General features: G+C 38.8%; 2 protein-coding genes across 4 annotated transcripts in view; one reads left to right on the top strand and one right to left on the bottom strand.

The window, feature by feature from the left end:
- The first annotated feature begins 780 nt into the window (after positions 1 to 780).
- rec114 (REC114 meiotic recombination protein) lies at positions 781 to 7,267 on the top strand. The gene is made up of 6 exons (XM_075469480.1): positions 781 to 864; positions 1,899 to 1,988; positions 5,146 to 5,223; positions 5,532 to 5,705; positions 6,774 to 6,839; positions 7,054 to 7,267. The coding sequence occupies exons 1-6, from the start codon at positions 781 to 783 to the stop codon at positions 7,228 to 7,230; spliced, it is 669 nt and encodes a 222-aa protein (XP_075325595.1). The 3' UTR covers positions 7,231 to 7,267.
- Positions 7,268 to 7,469: 202 nt separating this feature from the next.
- The window catches only part of LOC142379281 (neuroplastin-like), a 36,616-nt gene continuing 20,704 nt past the window's right edge, over positions 7,470 to 23,381 (bottom strand). For 2 of the 3 annotated variants that reach the window (XM_075464417.1, XM_075464429.1), the window contains 7 exons: positions 23,091 to 23,265; positions 18,251 to 18,345; positions 12,681 to 12,814; positions 12,263 to 12,536; positions 8,836 to 8,857; positions 8,648 to 8,721; positions 7,470 to 8,551 (listed from right to left, as the gene is read on the bottom strand). In XM_075464417.1, coding sequence (XP_075320532.1) covers positions 8,661 to 8,721; positions 8,836 to 8,857; positions 12,263 to 12,536; positions 12,681 to 12,814; positions 18,251 to 18,345; positions 23,091 to 23,265 — 761 coding nt within the window. In that variant the 3' untranslated portion in view covers positions 7,470 to 8,551; positions 8,648 to 8,660. Of the gene's footprint in view, positions 8,552 to 8,647; positions 8,722 to 8,835; positions 8,858 to 10,553; positions 11,579 to 12,262; positions 12,537 to 12,680; positions 12,815 to 18,250; positions 18,346 to 23,090; positions 23,266 to 23,381 lie in introns of those variants that run through there. The other variant, XR_012769671.1, reaches the window with a different exon arrangement.

Raw genomic sequence — 23,381 nt, 5'->3', positions numbered from 1 at the left:
CAGTTTCTTTTCACTCAGTACACATCAGACTTCCAGCACAACTCAGCCCCGTCACCTCAGGACATACTTGGATGACTCTGCAGTTGTGGGATGGGCCAGTGATGGACAATAGGCTGAGTACAGGGAACTGCTCGATCACTTTGAGGCGTGGAGTGGGAATAATCAGCTTTTCTAAGTGTAAACCGGACAAAGGAGATCATTGCAGATTTTAGACTGACCAGGAATAAGTCAAACCCCTGTTTCATCCCAGGAGAAAAGGTCGAGGTGGCGGAGGACTACAGATTTAATATACAGAATATGGACTGGATAACAGGCAAAACTGGAAATGTACAACCTTGACTGTTTACAGGAAGACTACTTCTTGAAGAAGCTTAGGTCCTACAATGTTTGCAGCAAGATGTTGCATATCCTCTTGTCTATGGTGGAGAGTGCTATAGTATCTGTTTTCAAATATTTGTTGGAACAGCAGCTTCAGAAGAAGGGAACCATTTAAATGACACTAGCTAAATGAAATCATTGAGTTAGGGGGGGGGGCAGACTTATTAGATGCTTGTAAACATGTTAGTCCAACCAAATACATACAATACTGACGTTCTTAAGCTCCACAGGTGCTCTAAAGTTAAATCTGAATTGCTCAATAAAGAACATAGGCTATTCGTTCTAATGGGCAAATAGGAGTGCGTTCGCCTCGCGCGCTAACACTCACACGAGCTCCTGTGGCTGTGGGAAGTTAGCGACTCTTGTCTGTCAGGAACTATCCACGAAGTTTGCTCTCTGGAAATGGCTTCCAGACATGGTTGGAAGTTAAGACGCTATGGGCGTTTGTTTCCACGTTCTGCACAGAAAATAGGAAATCCTTGGAAGGTAACTGGGGATTACTTAATCGTTAGAACAACAGTATGCTAGCTAGGTAGTTAACAGCATTTTTTAGCTACAAAATGTAGTTGGTGCCTGCCAGGTCATCAAACCATTGTCGTGGGCACAAACATCTGTTCAAACAAAGGGCATATCTTTTCATTTTTACGTTTTTTCGGATTTACCCGTGTTACTCGATGTTAGTCTTGTAAGCTCGTAGGTTCAGTTATTGTTCAATCCTTGATAAGTAGGAAATCGCAATATCTATGTTCATGAATATTTTTGTATAATTATTTAATTTTAATGCATTGTAATCCCCATTGCAGTGAGATTTAAACTGAAACTAATTGAGGTAATAGATTTAAGACTTTCCTTATACATCCCTGTATTCAGCCACCCAATTCAAACAAAAAAGATGTTCACCAAATTCTATATATCCTAGATTAGGCTTTGAATTTTATGAGCTGCACCAGTCTTTAGATGGCAAGGAAGAGCTGTATATTTAGTCCTAGAAAAAGGAAACGTCTAAAGCCAGCATTGCCAGTCTGAGAAACATCTACATAAACTAATAATTTATCTGAAATGGATTAAGAGGAAATTACAGTCCACCCACAAATATTCCAGGGTGAAATGTAGAGTTCATTGCAATTTTGTGTGTGAAATTACAAGATGGTATCTGAGTTATTTTTAATTAAAAGAAAAAAGAAGTATCATCCTAGATATTCACGGGTTACTTTGTTGGCAAATGCACCTTTCTACGGGACATTTTAAACCAGAAAATGATATCCACAATACCTTATTAACTATCCTCTCAAGCCAGGTGCTCTTAAGCTCAGAAAATAGTAAGACCTTAAAATGCAGTATGAATGACCGGCAGAATTGATCTTAATGTAGGCTATATGTAAAGGTTACATATAGCCTACATATTAAATTTGAACTGCATCCTTATCACACCCACAGTGTTTAAGAAAATGTATATAATGAGTAATTGTCAAAAAAACTCATTTACTAATATTTTTTTATATATTTTTTTTCTTCACCAGGTTTTTGAGGCAAAGGGTGATAAACCTGAAGTTGTCCTCACAATATTGGAATCTGGATACTTACTGGTACTGCAAGGACAAGAAAGCTTGGTAAAGAGACAATGTGACTGGATTGATCTGTATTTCCTTGGTGTTTGTTTGTATCTTTGTGTTGCCATAAGTATGTGAGCAACAGATCAAGATTAAGACTTATTTTTCAAGAACACTGAACAGTGTTTAATGCATCCTTATTGATATAGATTAATGGTCATTTAAAGGACATTGAACTTACCTCATCCTTTACAAGTTTCATATCCAAGTAAATAGCAGAATCACAGCGCATTTTATTTTTTAATTTAATGGTTTCAGTTGGGACTATCTGTTAATATTTGTTAGTATCAACCCATGTTATGTTCACCAGTACCTGACCTTTCAAGTTTAGACTGTAAGATGCTTGAAACTGTATAGCTAAGAGAATAGATAAAGACTCCTGCAGGGGGGCATGTTGTTGAAAGTCATCTGAGGCTGCAGTTCTGAGTGTCATGCTCTGACACTGGCAATTTGCATTCTAGCAAGGTTATTTGTTGTCCCTCCAGCTACAGAGGGAACATTGAATCTGAGTACTGTTGATTAACGCTGCCGGTTCAAACGGATATTTTTGATGGGACATATACACACACCAAATCATTGCAGCTTTAGGCTTTTTATGGCTTTCACACCTGGGATCTTTTGTGAATCTATTAAATGTCTTCCACTTTGAAGAAGAAGGCCATGTGAACTATTCTGTTGAGGAAACTGACATTTCTGTTCATATCTGGTGGGATCTGACTGCATTGTTTTTGGATGGGTCAAGCCAAATATTCCTCAGGCTTGCTTGGGTTTAAAATAAGTTTCAAGCAAAACAAACCAAAAACCAGGCTTCTTTGATTTCTTTTATAATTCTTTCAATTTTATATGACTCATCGGTCTCGACTTGACATTTGTCATCCTGTACATTGCATGGGTTGCTTGAAAGCAATTGAACAGTAGAGTAACATGTAAATCCACAACTGGGCTAATTCCATTGACAGTACCCTTACTGTCAATGGAATTGAAGAAATGACTGAAGCCACCATCAAAATATTGTTGACATGATGAGTAACCCTAATCTTCCCAACAGCTGTATCATTTTGATTTGTACTAGTTGTTGTAGCACTCAGAGAGAAAAAGTTTCTTCTCAACTGCAGACAACAGAAATTTGAGAGATCTCTCTCTGTCTGATTAATAGTGTTCTGGCAGGAAACACGGGTATCTTGCTGTGCCAGGTTGACAAGTCAGTCTATATTCAGGTTGGACTGAAGAGAGCTTTCTCTGAGGACGACTGACTGGTCTATTATATACTGGTGCAGTGAATTCTCAGGGATTTTTAAGCCTAAATTTGTTAAACCTATAGGTTTTGATTAAGTCTGAAGGAAACTGTTAACATTTTCTGAAGATTATGTGATGATTTAGAAAGATCGAAAGGATTACTGAGGAATTGTAACACTCAAATCAAAATGTTAATAATGAGAAATCAAAAAAGAAACCTCTGGTCCTTACCAAATCTAATAGAATAGTCAAATACAACCATAGATTAACCACAACACGTGACACAAATGTGTCATTATTTAACCAAAAAAGACACAATGCAGAGGCAGTGTTAGGAAAAAACTAAGTACACCCTATGATTCAGTAACTTATAGAACCTGCACAGAGGAGTTAAGGCTGAGTTATACTTCTTTTAACTGCCCTTGCTCTTGCGCTTGTGTTAATGGCTCGAGACGTTTATGCTTCATTTAGCTTTGTCGGCGGTTGCGTGTGCTGCGTGGCGATTCACCGCCAGGACAGTAGGTGGAGCAGCGGGTTTTTTCAATGACAAGCCTACAACGATGAAAGGAAATTCACCGCCAGGACCTCTTCAGCAAGTCTCTCTTCGAGTGGATTCATCATAGACATAATATATATATATTATGTCTATGGGATTCATGCTTCTTCTTCTTCTTCTTCGCTTTCTACCTTGGCGTTTGAAAACAGCGGTCTTTTATTAGGGGATGAAACCGGAAGATGAACACGCTGCCGGATGTGATGTAGTTAGTGGCTTGTGCTTGCGTCCAGAGTGGCTACTCTATAGCTCTGCTCGCGTCTTGCGTGAAGTTTAGAAAATTGAGGTGACAAACGCAAGCACGTAAGGGGGGGCTTGCAACCGCGCAAGGGCTTGCGTTGCGTTGCGTCTTGCGTTACCGACTATAAACCAGGCTTTAATGTTCGACTCAATGACTGCAAGATGCCCAGCTCCCACTGATGGGGAAAAAACAGCCTCCAATCATCCTCCCTCCACTGTAGGTATTTGTGTTTATATGCTGTGTTTTGGTCAGACATCTTCATTTAGGTCTCGTTTGTTCAAAAGCTGCTCCAGAGGGTTTTTTCCAGAGGCAACTTTGGAAACCTTTGCCATGCTGCCATGTTCATTTTAGCGAGAAGAGATTTGCTCCTGGCAACTCTTCGTCACAGGCCATTCTTACTCAGTCTTTTTCTAATCGTACCGTCTTAAACTTTAACATTTAACACGCCAACTCAGGCTTGTAGAGTCTGAGATGTAGTACTTGAGCCTTTTGCAGTGACTCTGAGCGTTGATCACTCCTACCTTGGGGTGAACTGGTTGGGGCGTCCACTCATGAAAAGACTGATGACTCTCTTAAATGTTTTCCACTGATGAATAGCCTTTCTCATTGTAGAATTGTGGACTCCACATTGTTTACAAATGACCTTCTAACTCCCAGATTGATTGACAGCATCTTGCTGTGAGATGCGTGTTCCCTTAATTATTTAGCAGATAATTGCAAATGAGACTCATTGTTTTTGAAAGTCAAAATGAATGTTCATGTTAGGCGCATTTAACAAAAACAACACTGTAAGGTTATTGTTTGCTTGTTTACCTGCTTTTGAAGAAAAGAATATCATGAGACTTAAAGCCAAATTTCTCTGACTATACTAAGTAAATAGAGACCCCTGCAGACAGTTTTGGGTAACTGTTTTTTTAAATGAATTCTTTATGGGTCATAAAACTGTTATACTCTAAGACACTTTCACAAATAAATGAGTGGATACATAGCCTCCTTGATTTAGCATAGTCAAAAAGAAGAATTCTCACATGATTAAAAACTCGTCTTAATTACGATGATGTCATTTGGATAAAAATGTTTACAAACCTGGTTTCTCAAGACGTTTATTATTGTTTCCACTGTTACAGGATGCAGTTCCTTTGCTGTTAGATTCTCTGAAAGTGCAACAGACATCTGATAACCTCATGCTTCGATTTACAATGAAGGTGAGCCATGAGATGCATTTTGATCCTGTACTGGTATCTGCATCCTTTATGCTATAGCCAATTGAAAAACTTAAAATACACCAAACTATAATAATAATGATGATATGACTTTTTTATAAACCTGTCTTATACTGTACTTACCTGAAAATTACTTTTGAATCTCCTTGTATGCACAATTTCTTCTCTTTTTTTGCAAAGATGCTGATTACAGAAAGTAAACATAAAAAACCACACGCTGTGTTTTCATTTGCACAATTGATTGACAGATACAGACTGTGTGTTGTTTTTTTTTTTGTGGAATTTTGTAGGGAGAAATCCGCATGTTAAGGATGCAGTTTGATGGAAGTAGCAGGGCAGAGGCCATAAATGAGTGTTTCAGTGCTGCTGAAAAACTGAGGGAGTACGTCGCTGTCACCACTCTGGATGATGCCTCAACACGTCCAAATCAGCCCCCCTCCGAGTTCCCCGCACCAGTCACACAGGTTGCCCGGTTTATGTGTCGGTAAAGTGTAAAAAACTCAAAAGTTAAAATTTAATAAATTCTCCATATCCACTCTATCCTATTCAGGGTCGCCAATCCCAGCTAGTAAATACAATTTCTATAGCATAACTGGCACTGATACATGTATCAGTATGCCTTGCATATATAAAATGCGACGCCCGTAGAGTTGTGGCAAAGGTGGTGATTTAAAGTTAAGGATGGGTTAAATATTTCTAAATATTGAATATGTATAAAGCAAATATTGTATACTTCAATTTTTACTGACTGTTGTCTCAGCAGTGGCCATATGTGTTCACTAGATGGTGCTATTTACAACAAAGTCTTAATCTTAGAGGTGACATTACACCAACAGTAGGTGGAGTGAGATTGACTATATAATGGACATAAATCATTCGCCAATCCCAACAGAAGATTTGGCTGGAATACTAGATGTCCCATCCCCAAAAACTACTCACTCTTAGACAGGAGCGCTGAACAATAATATAATCACTGTGCACATGAAAATATAACCACTTAAACTGGCTTAGCCCGCAAGCCGCTGAGAATTCTCTGCTCTGAATATTACAATTAATATTTTTATCAAATGTATTGATTATGAAAACATTGATGTCCCAAAAATGTAAAACCTAAACAAAGCAACGAAATGAAAGCGTTTCATCTGCTGAAATTTGTGAGCAAGATAATGTCAGTCAATCTGTAAATCAGTTGTGCTTCATGGCAGCTATCACAATTCAAACATGACAACACTCATGTCATAGAATTGATTACAGATTGGATCTGAGCTAAACTTACACCCAGCTCTTGCGGGCTTCACAGCATTAAACATGTAAGACTGAGAAAGGAATGGACTCTGGCATGGGGCTTAATTTGACCTTAAGGGACTTGCACACTGAAGAAGTTCACAGTAACGATGAAAGGACTTTGAGGTGTGGAAAATTTTCAATTAGTAATGAAGCCATTGATTGGTCTCTCAACACTGTGATTTCAGACTGTTGTCTGTCATATCTTTTTTTTTTTTCCTCTCATTTTGTGTCTCGTCCTGTAACAGGAAAAGACTGCGGGGACTGAGCCTGAGGTTGTTCGGGGATCTGTGTCCGTCGGGCGTCTTACTCAGGTATTGACTGTTAAAATTCAGATGCATTACACAGAAAATCGTTCAAATGTACATGCACCATGCATTTTTATGTCAATGTTAATCGAAGAAGAATTGTTTTTATTTTCTTAGAGGCACACAGCGGCCATTTCAATTTACTTAAACTGTACATGCGAACATAAAGAACCCAATACTGTATTACCTTTTGAACAAATATTCTCTTGACATCCCACAGCACTTCTTGGGAGAGACTGCTGTGATTCTCCCTCAAATATATGATGACAGCTCTTTGGCACAAGGTGATTTTGAGGCTATCCTGCGTGTTTGTCTGCTGGATCCCAGCTTCCATGCATTTGTAGAGAAGATAGAAGAGGAGCTGAGGAAACTGCTCGGAGAGTCAAGAATTTTGTAACAATAGCCGAAGGCAGAAAGGTCATGTCGGTGCAATGTGTGTGTTGTTTGGATTTTCTGCATTACATTTTGTGTAGGCAGTGCCTGTTGGTGGTGAGGTGGTTCTGGCTGTGCTTGCAGTGTTCTCTGGAATGTTATTGCACATTAGTTGTTATGGTATATGGCTCACAGAAAATGTTTTCACTGGTATCGGATTTTGGGGATCTTGCCCAAAATAAAAAGTAAAATAGCAATGACGTCTGGATTTTTAACATTTTTTATTCAGAAAAAAAAATATTGGTCTCACTCATATGTTTGATCGTGGCTATATACTCTGGTCCCTCTGTTCCCCAACTTAACGCAGGTCCATTTCCACCGCAACACACATGGATACATCGTATTAAAAGAGGAGTCATGCAGCTACAGCAGTGAATTTTGCTATGTCAGCTTCCAAGTGATCCCACAATATTAAAGCTTCACTGAGTAAAACAAACTGCCCTCCATATATCTATTTAAGAATACATATTGCATAGGATTATAGCCATGCTATACAGTTAAAGAGAAAAAAAAATTAAAGTAAAAATCAATTAATGAAATTGGGGAAATATAAAAAAAAATATTTTTTTTTTCTTTACAGATTTCCTATCATTTAGACACTCATACTTCAACATATACAAGACACCTAAGATACTCTGGAAAGAAAATATAAATAATACACATATCCTTTTTGTTCAGATAGTTAAACACACTGTAGTCATTTTCTGTAAGCACTCGCAATTGAACTTGAATACTGCCAGTCACTGAAGCCCTTGCTTCACAATAAAAGTTCTGATAAAAGTAGACTCCCTGTCACAAATCAAATAGTTAAATGACAATGATATGCTGTACAAATTTTCAACAATAAAAACAATATATGAAGGATGGTCATTTTAGATGCCCAAAAAAAAAAAAAAAAAGCGACACGAGGGATAACAACAGAAAATGTCTATTCTGAGTATCCTATTGCGTAATTATCTTGCATGCATTGTACATGATATGTAATACAAAAGGGATCACCTCAATTGTGAGGACATGATAAAATTATTAAAGGAGACATCAACAGCACATTGAAAATGTGTACACCTTTGTGGTGATTTAGTCATTATATGTCATCCTGAAATCTCCACGTAAGACTGAATAAGGCATGCTTAAGACAGCCATTATGTTCTTTTTGTTGCCAGTGTTATGCTGATATTGTTTCTCATAAAATGAGACAAGATATGCTTTTTTTTTCAAAACTGCCTGGATCTTTATCAACCTCTGATACTTTCATGTAATCAAAAAATGCAGTTTAGCCAGCTCATCTGTGGAGAGAAAATCAAGAGAAGGTGTGACTATGGATTATCCTCACAATGAATTCTATATTTAGAACCCCCCCATCCCCTACAACAGTGTCTTACTTGAGTAGATTGCTTATTTTGTAATCCTCTGACGAATATTTTTGTCCTTGTGATTATTTGTCGAATTTGTCTTCCTAGGAAGGAAGCAGTTATGATAGTAAGTGAAAGGTGATAGACAGTTCACTTCACAGTAACCAATATTTTCCTGTAAATATTAACATATGCAATATCAGTATGTTGTTACTTACATGGGTCCAACTGGCTCATCGTCTTTGCCATGGGGAGAAACGAGACAAAAATAGAACATGGAGGTCAAATGTTGGAAATAAAATAAACAAATAACAGGAAAATGCTTGTGTTTCATGTTTCAGCACATCTACCGCGAATAGCACGCACATGGCTGTTTTGACCACTTTAACCCCCCCCCCCGGTACGATTTATTTTTTCTCATGTGACAATCAACTTTCAGAACACTGGCAAACAAACGGGGGGAGTTTGTGGATACTTACGTTGTTGGCTTAGGGCTGAAACATGAAAAAAAATCTAATTGTCACCAGAAGAGCAAACGTAAACTAAAAAGTTGTAAACTTAACCTCATATGCCATCTGAATTTCACAGGGTTCCTGTATATTTGAACAGATTACAATCTGCATTTTCATACTGATGGATATGAGGAAATAACTGCTTAGAATTAAACTACATATCTCATGAAAGCTGTCTCGGCTTACTTTTTCCTACAATAAATACTGATTATCTCGGTGGGACAAACGCATATAGTTGTTAAGTCTTTTTCACAATAGGGTAGAGCAATAAATGTCACAATTACAACAAAGCACTTAAAACATGTAGGAAGACTAACTGGTGGATATTGTTGCAATAGTGAAAAGTTAGTGTTAAACCCCTCAGTCTTGGAAGGGTTAATAGGGTGGTTGGTGTTGCAAAACAAATGAAATGTGTCAACAGGTAAGTTACCAGTCACAGTGAGATATTTTCCATGCAGTTATTAGTCTGGGATAAGCAGCATTAGCAGCATTCCATGGCATTAAAATGAGTTCATGGCAGTTATAAGACAAAAAAACATGGTTCTGCAAAGAGGTCAAACATCCGCCGGCATATACCACTGATTTGAAGCAGAATAACAGCAGATTTTTACTGTGTGAGACGGTTTAACATGATGATTGTAGCACATAAAGTGAGTGAATCAGTTATGATTGCATGTTATAGCTTAAAAAAAAAAAACATATCGAGGTAAGTTTGAATGCTTCACATTTTTTACATAAAGTTCACTGTTTGTTAGCCAGTCATCACACAGCAAAGTCTGTCATTTTCGCAATTTGATTTGAAACACAGGATAGAAATGTCAGCCTCTGCATCAGAGCCTTTGTCTGTGGCGTTAGAAAGTGTTCCAACACAGCTAAGCCATCAAGAGAGCAGAATTTATAACGCACGCAGACAGAGGCCAAGACCTCTGGGAAAGAGGGGACGTTAAAAGGAGATTTCAGAAAGGCTGTGCATCGCCTCAATCCTGATTTGAATGGCACGAACACGGAAAATATAATCTACCTTAATCGCTTCATTTTTTTGGTAGATGAAACCAAACTAGAGGCCAAGCACAGAGCCTACTTAAGCCTCATTGGTGCTTCTGCCTGTGTATGTGTGTGTATTTTAAGCAAATACAGGGAAACATGTTTAGCTCGCCTTTTTTTTTATTATCAATTAACATGACGGATCACAAACGTGCTATAAGATTATGTCATGGAATTTGAATAGGAAATATAATTGACAGAATGCACACATGCTTATTTTATTGTGAATGAGAAGTAAGAAGGAAAAAAAGATTATCTGAAGCATTTATTAGAATTTATTGTATTACTAATTTATTCCACCACAGGGACAAAGCAGTCTGGATGTTGACCTGTTTGGATCTATAATCTATAGTAGAATATAAAGTGTATATCGGGAATACCGAAATGTATGTTTTTTATATCCATTACGCTGTCAGGTGAATGTGCTGCTGCCTCTGACTGAGCAGGAAAGACAGAGAGAGGTGTTGCTGAAAATGAAGTCATCGTGCTAAGGACTCTCCTCCTTAGGTTTGTCTGAAAACATTTTAAGATTTATTGTTATAGGCTTTTTGGAAAAAAAAAAAAAAATCTAAGCTGCTAAGTCAGCAATGATGAGGTGGCATCGTGAGTGAGTGCGAGGCTTGTTTGCAGCTTCAGTGGGTGGGGCTGTGCTGTGAGTGTTAGATGAGAGGTGCCAACACAAGCAGAGCTTCACAGAGGAGGCAGATTATCGCAACATTGAACTAGATCAGTATAAACATATTGCCTCACTTTTCATTTAAAATTAGAGTAATACAAATGAAAGTTGATAAACCATCCAGTCCTTTTTATGGACTTAATATTGCAAAGCTAGATCGGTTCATTTGTTGCTCCTTAAGCGCAGTTTGTTTATGCAAACCTGGTGCTATAATGTTAAGGACCAGACCACAGTTTCCAATCCATAGATAACCAAGAAATTGTGAACAAACAAGGAAATTTAAATGCTCTAGAATTGTTTTGCTCACATATACCTCTCACTTGATCCATTTGGAGTTGATCCAGGACTACATTTTTAATTGTGATTATTTTGGAAACACACAAGATGATTTGTTTTATTCCATACACAACTCAAACTCATTTATATATCTCTACATACAACAGTTGTAAATGTTAAGGTTAAAGGGATAACAGGGCTTTTTATATGAGGGGAAATAGGAAAATTGATTAAAATATGAGCATCTCCAGTGGAAACATGTCAAATTCAATGATTTGAATATGAAAACGGTCAGCCAGGTTTACAAGCCACTGTTTAAAATCATCTTATTTTCCTGTTATAATATCTGAGCAACATCTCCTGGAAGATTTTCAGGGTTTTGGATGGGCTGTTGACTTGTAAACACAGAAAATGACAGAAAGAAAAAAATAAATCTTCATAACCATGCAGGATCTGTCACTTACCACCCATTTAGATTATGTTGCCATTTGGAAAGGGGGGGGAGGGAAAAGAATAGTAACCAATTAAGTAACATATTGGGACTGAAATGTTCTGAAAGCTTTAATACAGACAGAAAACCCAACATGTTTATTAACACTCTAATTCTGCTATAAAAAAAAAATGTTTTCAATGCCAGTTCAGACACAAATAGACAACTTTTTGAAGGGCGAGGTGTGCCCCCTTCCCTCCCCCAATTAGCTAATGTGCTTCTATAAAGGTCATATTTGCATGCATCTAATATGTGGCTTATATGTGATCATATCTCTCCATTCTCCTTCTGTTGAACCTGTGAGCAGGAAGCAAATCTTTGATAGTCAGTGAGCCAATCAAGATCTCCCCTGACAGTAGATTCAGCCGTCTGGCTCAAAGTTAACTTACATCTCTAAGCATTCCTATAGCTCGGCTGTAGCTATCCCTGTGCACACACTTTTTTTGTACCTGACAGAAAATGGAAAACTTTTTCTGATCTTTTAGAGTATTTCAATTTTCCTGAAGCAAAGATAAAAAAGCCAGACAATAACATTTGACTGTCTCAACTGTTTAAATTTGTCGGGTTGTATTTTGAACAGAAATAATTGGATAACTCCCTTCAGTTAATTGTTTGCAAGCTTCTACTGTTTACAAAAGTTGTCTTACCATCAATGAAGTCGTCTGGCCTCTTGCGTTTTTCATACACGACGATAATTACTACTAGGATAATAATTTCGGCCAGCACTCCCAGGAAAGGCCAAAGCGGTGCAAGATAGCTTCGCACTCGTAGTATAGTGGTCTCAGTAGTGTTTCCAATCACGTTAGTGGCATTGCATTCGTATATTCCAGGATCTGCGTTTATGTCCAGATTTAGTATGTTGAGCTCTGTGTAGTTGTCTCTGTTAGTGATGAAGAAACGTCCAGTGGAGTTGTCAATTTCCTGAAACACAATGACCATTTTAAGTAAATGACTCTGAAAACATGTTAACATCTTTTATTTAGAGTATCTATTGTCCCCATGTCTGTTTTTTTGTCTTATATTCTCATCTTTTTTCTTGTATTCTTTACACATGTGCAAATTTACCTTGTAGGATGGTCCAACCACTTTTCGCCATGTCCAAGAAGGATGAGGATAACCAACAGACTTGCAGTAAAGCATTGCGTTTTCCCCCTCATTCTTATTTTCACTTCGCTTGTGGCCAGTGATGTCAGGTTTTGCTGCAATGGTAAAGTAGATCAATAAAATCCATCATTAGCTCAGCTGACAGAAGTAAAACAAAGGAGCATTTAAACTCAAGCCAGATGGCAAGAAGGAAGAAAAAACTGTTAAGTTATGATAAGAATTTGTGTCATATGAATGTCTTTCTTATTTGGTTTTAATAAGAAAAAGGTGTAATCAGGGGTAACTGTAGTAGCACTAGTTCACTGAGGTTGTTCAGTTGCTTTTTGAATATTCAGAGCTGCTGCAGGCAAGAATCCGAGTCGGCTCTGCAGATATTGCGATGCTGTTCTTTTCTGAATAATCTCACAGAGACTACTACAAATTATATTTCCAGAAACACAGTGGAGTTTTCTAAAATGCAAGAAAAATCTGGAATTCTGCAATTCATTTATTTGTCTGAACTTTTATTTTGCTATCTCAACTAGAAAGGAAAATATTCAAAAAAGTTAGAAGAGAAGCGACCGAATTTTGAAGAATACGCAACACCGTTTTGGGACATTCAACAGTAAGCAAATTAGTTGGTGACAGGTAAGGGTGTCAGCATTGGGTTTTAAAGCAATATTCACCAAAGCCTTAGTCTTTCCCAGCAAAATTCCATGAGCTTCTTAGCTGTCACATTTAGTACATTTAATTTTATTTAATTTTTTTCATTTATTTATGTCTACTTATATGATTGTTTTATGTTTTTCTTTTGTAATAAAACAATAATAATAATAATATGTAGAGAATTTGTCATCATTACTGTCAATATACCGTATGTGATGTGCTGTCTTGCAACAAGAAAAATGCTGCACCTGCGTAATTGGTCAATTGTTGGGCAAGATTATCAACCAGTCTGCTTGTTTGTGTCTGAAGTTTGCTGGGAAGTCACTTTGTTCATGATTTAAATGAGCTAATTGTGCCTTTGTTTGTAAATCAGCTCTATTTTTGGAACCTCACATGTAGAGCTGGACACTACTATCGCTACTATTTATGATTTGTGACCACACACTTATTCCCTATTTACAAATACCCTATTTAGTAAATCTGGCCTTTCAACATTTACGATACATAATACTGTGAAAAGATTTAGGGAGTCTGGGGAAATTTGAGTGCCTAAAGGTCAAGGAAGGAAAAAACAGTTGGATGCATGTCACCTTCTAGCCCTCAGGCGGCACTAGAAATGTAATGTCACCATGATCAATATAGCCACATGGGCCCGGGAGTACCTTGGAAAACCATTTTAACTCAACATAGCCTGCTGCTGCTTCCAGAAATGTTACCAGAAAATGTATATTACTGGGAAGAAGCCAAATATCAACTCTGTGACAAACGGTGCTTGCGTGCTCTCTTGTCAGTTGAGTCATCATTTCAGGTTGCTTTTTGAAAGATTAACCATCCAGGCTGTTGAAAGCAAAAGGTGCAAAACCAGCTTTTGCGATGGTATGTGGGTGCATTAATGTCCATGGCATGGATGACTTCTTTATGCATTTAGGAAACTTTGATACCATTGATTTGAAGACATATGCTACCACCAAGGTGACATCTCCTTTGCTATTGCAGCAGGACAAAGCTCAACCTCATTCTGCACGACTTCCAGCAGTGTGGCTTCATAAACAAAGAGCATGAGTGTTTGACTGTCCTGCCTGCAGTCCAGATCTGTCTGTCTTTTGTAAATATATGGCAAATCATGATTAGGAGAATCAAACAAGGAGGCCCCAGCCAGTTGAGCAGCTGAAATCTTGTATTCAGCAAGAATGGACACAAATTCCTCCTGAGAAAAAATTGGTGTCCTTAAGTGCAATTTAAAAATCAGTTACAGTAATTTTAGATTTGTTTGTATTTTCTAAGGGCTGCCCAGCGGTGTGGTGGTTAGCACCGTCGCCTCACAGCGAGAGGGTTCCAGGAGTTTGCATGTTCTCCCCGTGTATGCGTGGGTTCTTTCCGGGTACTCTGGCTTCCTCCCACTGTCCCAAAACATGCATGTCAGGTTAATTGGTGCCACTTAAATTGTCCTTGGGAGTGAGTGTGAGTGTGTGTGGTTGTTTGTCTCGTTTGTCTCTGTGTGGCCCTGTGATGGACTGGCGACCTGTCCAGGTTGTACCCCGCCTCTCGGACATACTCGTCTGTGTATGTTAAATAATGCGTGCAAATAAACAAGCAAAAAGAAGAAGATTGAAGTTTTTGTTGCATTGTAGAAAAATCCAAACTTGTGGTTTGAACATTTTCCATGTATCAGGTAGTCTTCCAGGCTTCCATTTTTCCTCTGACTACTCAGGTGTTCTTTCATTGGTTAATAGTTATTTACAGTGTATTGTTTACTCTCAAAATCTGATCATTTCTCACTCATTTGGCTCAGATTATCTTGTCAACTTTAAAAAACTACAGCTCTCTTGACTCTTTGACATCAGACAGAGATCAAATAAACGCTGAATTCTGTTGGACAGATGTTTACTTTGATCAAAAAGCATGATTTTGGCTGCATAGTTATTTCATGTACTATGGACTACATCCCCCACGCAACACATGGAGTGGGGAATATCACAGGATGTGTGGGGGTATCACTATAATATAAGAGCCTCCAGATGTTCCCATTCAGAATAAAGCCACTGTGAATTCCTTAAAAGAGATTTTGAGCAAAACAATAATGGTGAAAAATGGCTCTGATTAATGAATTAACTGATAATGGAAATGCAACACAAAGGTTGTGGAATTAATGAATTCATGCATTAAAGGATAAGACCGTTTTTTTTACATTGGGCCCTTGATTTCACATTATAACATGATGTTCTACTCACCCCTGCTTGTTGTTGGTAATTTGGAGCTGTTCCGAAGATATTCGAGAGGCGTCTGGCTGCTCTCTTGAGATATTCGGCCATGAAACGGTTTCCTATGGGCAACGTTATACAGGCACAAACTATGCTGTTTATAATTTATCAATTACTGTACACTAGCACTGATAACGTGGAGGTGCGTCGCTTACTTAAAAAAATCCGGGTTACTGTAATTTTGAATTTTTGTCGTAAAGTGGGTGTTACTGACGTCATCGTCGTGCTACTACCACAGACAGCCCACAGACCTGCTGCCTATTTATTCATTTGGCTAAAATTCAAAATTAGTAACCCGGATTTTTTTAAGTAAGCGACGCACCTCCACGTTATCAGTGCTAGTGTACAGTAATTAATAAATTATAAACAGCATAGTTTGTGCCTGTATAAGCTTGCCCATAGGAAACCGTTTCATGGCCGAATATCTCAAGAGAGCAGCGAGACGCCTCGCGAATATCTTCGGAACAGCTCCAAATGACCAACAACAAGCAGGGGTGAGTAGAACATCATGTTATAATGTGAAATCAAGGGCCCAATGTCAAAAAACCGGTCTTATCCTTTAATCTGAAATCAGCGCCTCGTCATGATGATATATCAATAAAACAGTCTTTGTCAAAAACGAGACTCACACTCTCCATTTAACTCTGAACAGTGCTATAAAGAAAACTATTTCTGCTTTTCCACTAATCCTCAGCATTACAATAATTCCTTTCATGCAATCGTGAAGGATAAGGGAAAGGCCTGGAGTGAGCATTTTTCAGCTGCACATGGATATCAGAGGAGGAGGGGTCTGAGCTTTCCTGTGACATCATTCCTCTCTAATTATGGTGCACATGTGCTCCCTGAGCAGGGGAGTGTCCACGCTGGTTTGTGCCTTATCCTGACTGTATTATATCTCTGAATGACAGCTCAGAGACAGCCCGAGGAGTGGTGCTAAAACGGGCAGAAACTTCCATTTCACACTCCTGACTCTGATTATTAATCTCTGTGTGCAAGACAGTGGTAAAGTGACATATGATTATGAGATGGATGAGTGAGAGGAAGCAAGGTCATAGCTGTCATGGAGGGGGGGGGGTGATTAAGATCACATCAGATGTTAAAAAGTTGTTAAATCAAGTCATTTCTGCACAATTTTATTGTATTTTATTTTTTGTGTACAGCTTGGCCAAAGGTTTTTTTGTTTTTTTTTGCGTAAAACGGGCAATTATAGGATGCATGTTAAAACCTTTTCATAGAGAAATGGGCTTAGCCTTTATTAAAATTTGATAGACATTAGGTACCAACTCTGTATCTGTAGTAAGCTTTGTATTAGAGACAATAAACTCCTCTTCTGCCACAGAGATGGCTGGGACTGAATTCAGAGCCTTAATCCTACAACATCACAGAACCCTCCATCTGTTGCCTCTGAGCCGAGTCCTGCAAGGATGAGTGTGCCAAGGACACTGTAGGCGAGGGATCTCAGTGAACTGCTGCCAGAAGCGCAATGCAAAACTGGCTGGTTTAACAGTGGGCTTGCTACCTGGGTCACAAAAAGATCTCAAACACCTCTAGAAAAATCACAACAGCTTTTTAAGATTGAAGAGAATTCTTTGTTTGGATCCAGTAATGTACCAGCTCTGAACATCAAAATGCTGTTATTTGGATTTTTTTTTTTCTTTTTTATCATGAGTGTCATTGTGAAAATCATGCCTCATCAGTACAGCTACTGATTTTTGCTTCAGCGGACAGATAGCAAGCCTCAACAGTCAAGAGTCCTGCAACCTAATGATGGCTCAGGCACTTCAGCTTGAATGGCAACGGGAGCCGTCATCTCACATATCCAGTGAAAGCAGAGCACACACGGTCATCACCCATGTTACGCAATCAGGCAGTGCTTAAAGACAGCCGCTTCGTTAGAGTTAGAGGCATGCTCAGTATGCACCATCGCCATGCCACAGCAAATTGGCTTAAGCACCATACACAGGCAAGTTTCTCTTGAAGAGGGTTTGACTTGCCTTATTTCAAAGAAGACTCCTTATTCAAGTCAGTGGCTTCACTGTCAGCTTGAAGGAAAACCAACAGCAGTTCTCTGGTTAGCTTTTCCTGCCATTGCATCGACTGTCGCAGTCACTACTTTCACCAATTAGTCTATGCAATAAATATCTTACAAACATTAAACCATCATTCTAACTCGTTTTTTTTATGACTAACTGCTCTTAAGGATGCCTCCGTGTAGGACTTGTGCTTTGCATGTTATGGAGAGCATGTGCAGTGCCTGTCCATTTTTGCTTGACTGTCATCTCGGTGAAAGCCACGAGTGACAAAGGCCTCAGGAATGCTCCCTGTCATCACCACTGCACTGCATGGCTTTAAACATCGTTGTCAACAAGGACTCTCTTCACACAGCTTTAGGTGATCAACTTTCCTCTTACATTTTTCTTTCTCCATCTCTCGGCGGAAAACCGCAGATGACATTAGCACGTCATCATGTGGTGAATTCTAAGTGAAGGGCTTTCTTGGGATTTGAATACACCATGGAGGAAATCAAATGTCAGATTCAGTTTTGTTTTTTTCATACAAGGTATGTTTGCATTTTTCAGGTAGAGTAACATAATGTATGGTTATCATGTCACAGAGCATACTTACCTTTTACTTCAATTGTTGCATTTGCGTTCGGTGCCATTTCAAATGTGTAAACACACATGTATTCCCCAGAAACATCCGCTCGTGGTTTAATGATTCTGCAACAAAAAGACAAAACACTAAATTATTTCAAACCTTTAATTTCTTAGTCACTTGTGCTGCAAGGAATCAAGTAAATTAAGTCATCTAATTTCAGTTTAACACTAGTAATTCGTTTTGACTAAAGCAGAGATGGCCTGAAGCTTCCTACAAAGCCATGAGAGACAAAATGTTGGTATTAAGCTCTTTTCTTAAGAAACAGCAGCACTGGAGTCTGCAGGGAAGGGCACCACAGGCATTTTAGCTGAAACGTTCAAACTACCACTGATATAAAGTGACAAGGAAGTGACCAATTGGTCTTATCTTTTGGCTAGACAGAGTCTGTGGTGTGTCTATGTGGGCGACAGTAGCTTTGTGCTCCAAAGATTATACTGTGTGACAGCAGGAACTAACAACTGGTGGGTACTTTAGGCTGCAATAGGCTTTTTTTCTTTCAATATCAAGATAGATGGAGAGGTATAGATAAAGATCAAATTGAGGCCATGATGGCTTAAATCTTTTTATTGAAGTTAAATTTTGCAACAAAGTCAGGGCCTACTTCAGCACTAGTTTCAATCGATGGTGGTCTGTAAGGGTATTTAAAAAAACTAGGGCAGAGACACTCATTGCGCGGCTCGCGAGCCACATGCGGCTCCTCAAGCTCTAATTGGTGGCTCGCACCCGCATAGTAGCTTATAACAATATGGTAACAATAACAATAAAAAATTTTAAATAACACACAGCGAATACTGCACAGTATTAGGTATTTTTTATTAAGTTAGTGTTTTTGTAGTAGCCAACTTCTCCACGGTCTGTAGCGGCAGCTGCAGCAGCAACATTTCCGGAAAGGTACTGGCTTGATTAAATTCATTCTGGACTCTATATCCGACCACATGAAGACCTCGGGACACTTCGGTTTGGCTTTAGGGACCCTCTACTCACTACCACGTAAGTGTTATGTTGTTTGGAGCTGTAGAAGAGGTATAAAAATAGCGTTTTGTAGCGGTGACATGATTTGCCCCATTCACTTCCAGGCTAACGACTTTTTCTAAAAACGGTCAAATCGAAATTCTCAAAACACATCCGAATGACATGATTTTGATGTCAACTCAACGTATGTACTCCCAACATCCCGTAAATTGATCTAAAGTGCATTTTACTCCGGATTATCCCTTTAAACCTGGCAACGCAGCCCGCTTAAACCACCGTCACACTTGGTCGCAGTGCACGCTAGCTCCTTTAGCCAGCGCGAGATGCAGGCACAATGGATTGGTTTTTAATTAAAAAAGGGCAAAAACCAGCACAAAAACCATGCTCATCTTGAATGTCTCACTATGATTACAACAACAAAACTACAAATACAACATGAAGAAAGTCAAGGACAACATGCCAGCTTCCGCTCATCCCAGTATTAAGGTAAATGTGGTCTTAATTGTTGCACAATTGTTGTTTCTTTTTTTTGTGGGATGTTTTATATGTAGAAATGCATATTTGCAAAAGGGGACTTTAGTATGTTGTCGTAAAAGTGGCTCTTCCCTTGATTATGGTCTGCCAATGTGGCTTTTGTGAAAAAAATTGTGAGTATCACTGAACTAGGGTATCAAACATCGCAGTGGTTGTAACAAACAATTACATTATTCTATTTAAAAAGTCACTGATTACTTTGAAAAACAAATTAGCTATGAACCACCTCCATTCATCCATTTTCCATTCCAACCAAACATACATGTCTTTGGTCTGCAGAGTACCTAGAGTAGACCCACGCACGGGGGAGGGTGAACTACACAGAAAGGCTAACTACCGCACTGCCATTCAGCCCTGCTATTAACCACTCCTGCTTCAAAATTGCTGTGTATTGTTATTTATTGATTGTAAACCAGCAGATTGAAATGTGAAATGCTCTGCCAGCCACAAGAACAAGGTACAACAGATTAGTTTTCTCTGTAAAAATCGCCGCCCTTTGGCGTTTTCCATCATTAAGAAGAGAGTTAGACACTCAATAATTGCTCAAATATGACTACTTGTACAGTCATGTGAAAATACACACATACCTTTTATGTTAATGCTTTAAATATTGGGACAAACAAATGTGGTAATGTAGGAATTGAGGTAACCATTGGGTAAGTGACAGCTAAGAGCTGCTAATTGAATGTACTCAATTAGTTGATCATTTGCAAGTGTGACCACCTCTATAGAAGCTGAAAGTTTTCGTACTTAGCTGGTCTGGAGCATTCAGATGTTTTAAACTCAGTTCCAAGGAAAGACATCAGAAATGATTTTCCAGAAGCAATTTTTTGGAGTCCATGATGGTACAATGAGAAAGATCATTCACAACTGGAAAACATTCAAGACAGTTGCCAATTAAGTGGACATCAAGGCAAGGTCAGACTGTGCAATGCAAAGAAAAATTGCAACAAACCCAAGAGTTACATCTCAGACTCTACATGCCTCAGCATGTTTTATGTTATAGTTCATGACGGTAACAAACAAGGCTTGTTTGCAAGGGTTACCGGAAGAAATTCCCATCTCTCTAAAAACAACATGGCAGCACGACTTTGGGTTGCAAAGTTGCACCTGAACAAACCACAAGACTTCTGGAACAATATCCGTTGGACAGACGAAACCAAAGTGGACATGTTTGACGTTAATATCAACCTGCAATTGGTGAAAACGGGCCACACTAGCGCCTCATACCAACTGTCAAGCATGTTGGTGGGTGATGATTCGGGCTTGTTTTGCAGCTACAGAACCTGTATGTCTTGCAGTAATTGAGTTGACCATGAAGTAATCAGATGTGAATCAAATTTGCGGTCATTTGTCCAACAGCTAATGCTTGACCAAAACTGGATCATGCAACAGGACAATGATCTCAAGCACACCAGAAAATCTACAACAGAATGCCCGGAATCATAGTATTACAATAGCCAAGTGAAAATCGAGACTCAACCGGAGTGAAATGCTGTGGCAAGACTTTAAGCAAGCATCTTAAAGATTCACCAAACCCTCCATGAACCGAAACCACAACATAAAGAGTGGGCCAGAATTCGTCTACACTAATGTGAGAGGTTGATAATATCTACATAACTGGACTACTTCAAGTTATTGCTGCTAAAGCGAGTTCTACAAGCTTTTTAATCATGGGGTGTGTAACAAAGAGGACTTTGTTACTAGTCCTGACAGCAGCTTTTGCTCTTGTAAATATTGCACAGGTTGTGGGCATAATTTTCACTTTTACTAAATTGCACTTTAAGAAACGACAACGCACATGATTAATAACCCTTTGCACTTTAATCGCGATGTTTGCACAAAACAAAATCCATTGTACATTTGCACATATTGGTAGTAATATTTATTAGTTTATTTATTGCTGTTTGTTGAGTATTTACGGCAGTTGTTTCTTGCGGTTGCAACAGAAACGTACGGCTCCACCTGAAAGAGAGCAGAGTGTCAGTCTGCAAACTGTAAACTCAGAGGAGTATTCGATAATTACGGAATGTGCAATGTCAAGCATCTACATGCTATTGTGTCTTGGGGAATTGGTGTATTCTAGCACAAGGTCACAGAAATTGTTTAACTTGTTGTGTGGAAAACTCACCTGTCCGATTCTGCGTCTGCTCTCAGGTGCGCAGCCAAAAAGGCTCCCCGGGCGAACAAACACGCTCATAAGTATTCTGGGAGGGACCAAGTGGTTGGATGGGAGTGGGGAATTTTTAAGTACTGGGGTATATTTATATATTATTTTTAATGCTTTTGTGGTTTTATTTGGAGGGTGTGAGTAGAATGCAGCATTTTAATGTGAATATATGTATATATATGAAAAACATGTGTCTGTACTAATGAAGCTTATTTTATTGAAAAACAAAAAGGACAACACCTGTTAATAGTAGGGGCCCAGGTAGACTATCAGTGACTCTGTATATAAGGAGCCAGTTTCATATCTGTGGGGGCTGCTGATGGTGTGTCTGGGCATGCTGCTCCCATGGCTGTCAAATCAAAAACTTCCATAAACCACTCATTGGCTGCTACATGATTCCTCGTCTATTTATCTTCTGATACTGCATCATCCAGCCGCTAAATGGTTATTCTAACAGGGTATAATTAGTTTTTCCCGCACTGCTTCTGTATTTTGGCTTAGTTTCTTGTGAAATAAAAAATGACAAATAATATAATATGTCATGTGTTGTTGTTCATCTGATGTTGCATTTAACTAATTTTATGACCTGCTAGGAACCAGATGATTTTTGTAATAATGTCCGGATATCTAAAACCTTATAATTGAAGGCTGGTGTACTGTTTTTTTTTTTTTTTTTATGACTGCACAGCTAGTTTTGGTGGGTTCCTTCATCCTGTTTCTATTGAAACTAAGAAAGTGTAACACACGTTTATTGTAGAAGAGGAAACACCTGCTACACAATGGTCTGTGGCCTGTGTCCCACTTACATGAAAATACCTTCAATCAGTTAGCCAAGCAGAAAAACAAACCTGAGTTACCACACATGCAGTTGAGTGCAACTCTCATTTCTAGCTGAGAATCAGTCAGTATAATGCCTTTTTTCTATGCAAGATCCTCATCATCTGTAAGAATTTCTCCACACCCCCCACTGAGAAAGATATGCCTATTCAAGATTATCTCTGCACTATTATTGCTTACATGAATACTTAATTTTTTTATAAAATAATTTCATTGACTATTGATGAATTCTCTTCAACTTCCCACCTCTTTAAGCAATAGAAAGTTAAATGTCCTCTCAAAGCTTTTTGTCACCTGTACTCTGTGGTTCTCTGCTCTGTTCGTGTGTTAGGGATCTCGTGTCCATTCTTCATCCAGAAGCTTTCCTTGTGTTGCGTGTGGGCAGTGGTGAGGTTGCACTTCAGGATAACTGGTTTGCCAGAGGAGTCCGATGACAGGATGGTCTGATCAGATGCATTGATCTTTGGTTCTGGAAGACAGAGACAGTCAAACCTTATCCCTGAACTAGGGCTAAGAGCTGTTTTAATGCTTCCCCCTTTGCTTTGCTGTAGTAGCTGTGGGCTGTATGCTGTTTTGTTTTTAAAT

This window comes from Odontesthes bonariensis, chromosome 1 (genome assembly GCF_027942865.1).
Source record: "Odontesthes bonariensis isolate fOdoBon6 chromosome 1, fOdoBon6.hap1, whole genome shotgun sequence".
In the NCBI taxonomy this organism is placed as follows: Eukaryota; Metazoa; Chordata; class Actinopteri; order Atheriniformes; family Atherinopsidae; genus Odontesthes; species Odontesthes bonariensis.
This window is presented reverse-complemented; position numbering and strand designations above follow the sequence as displayed.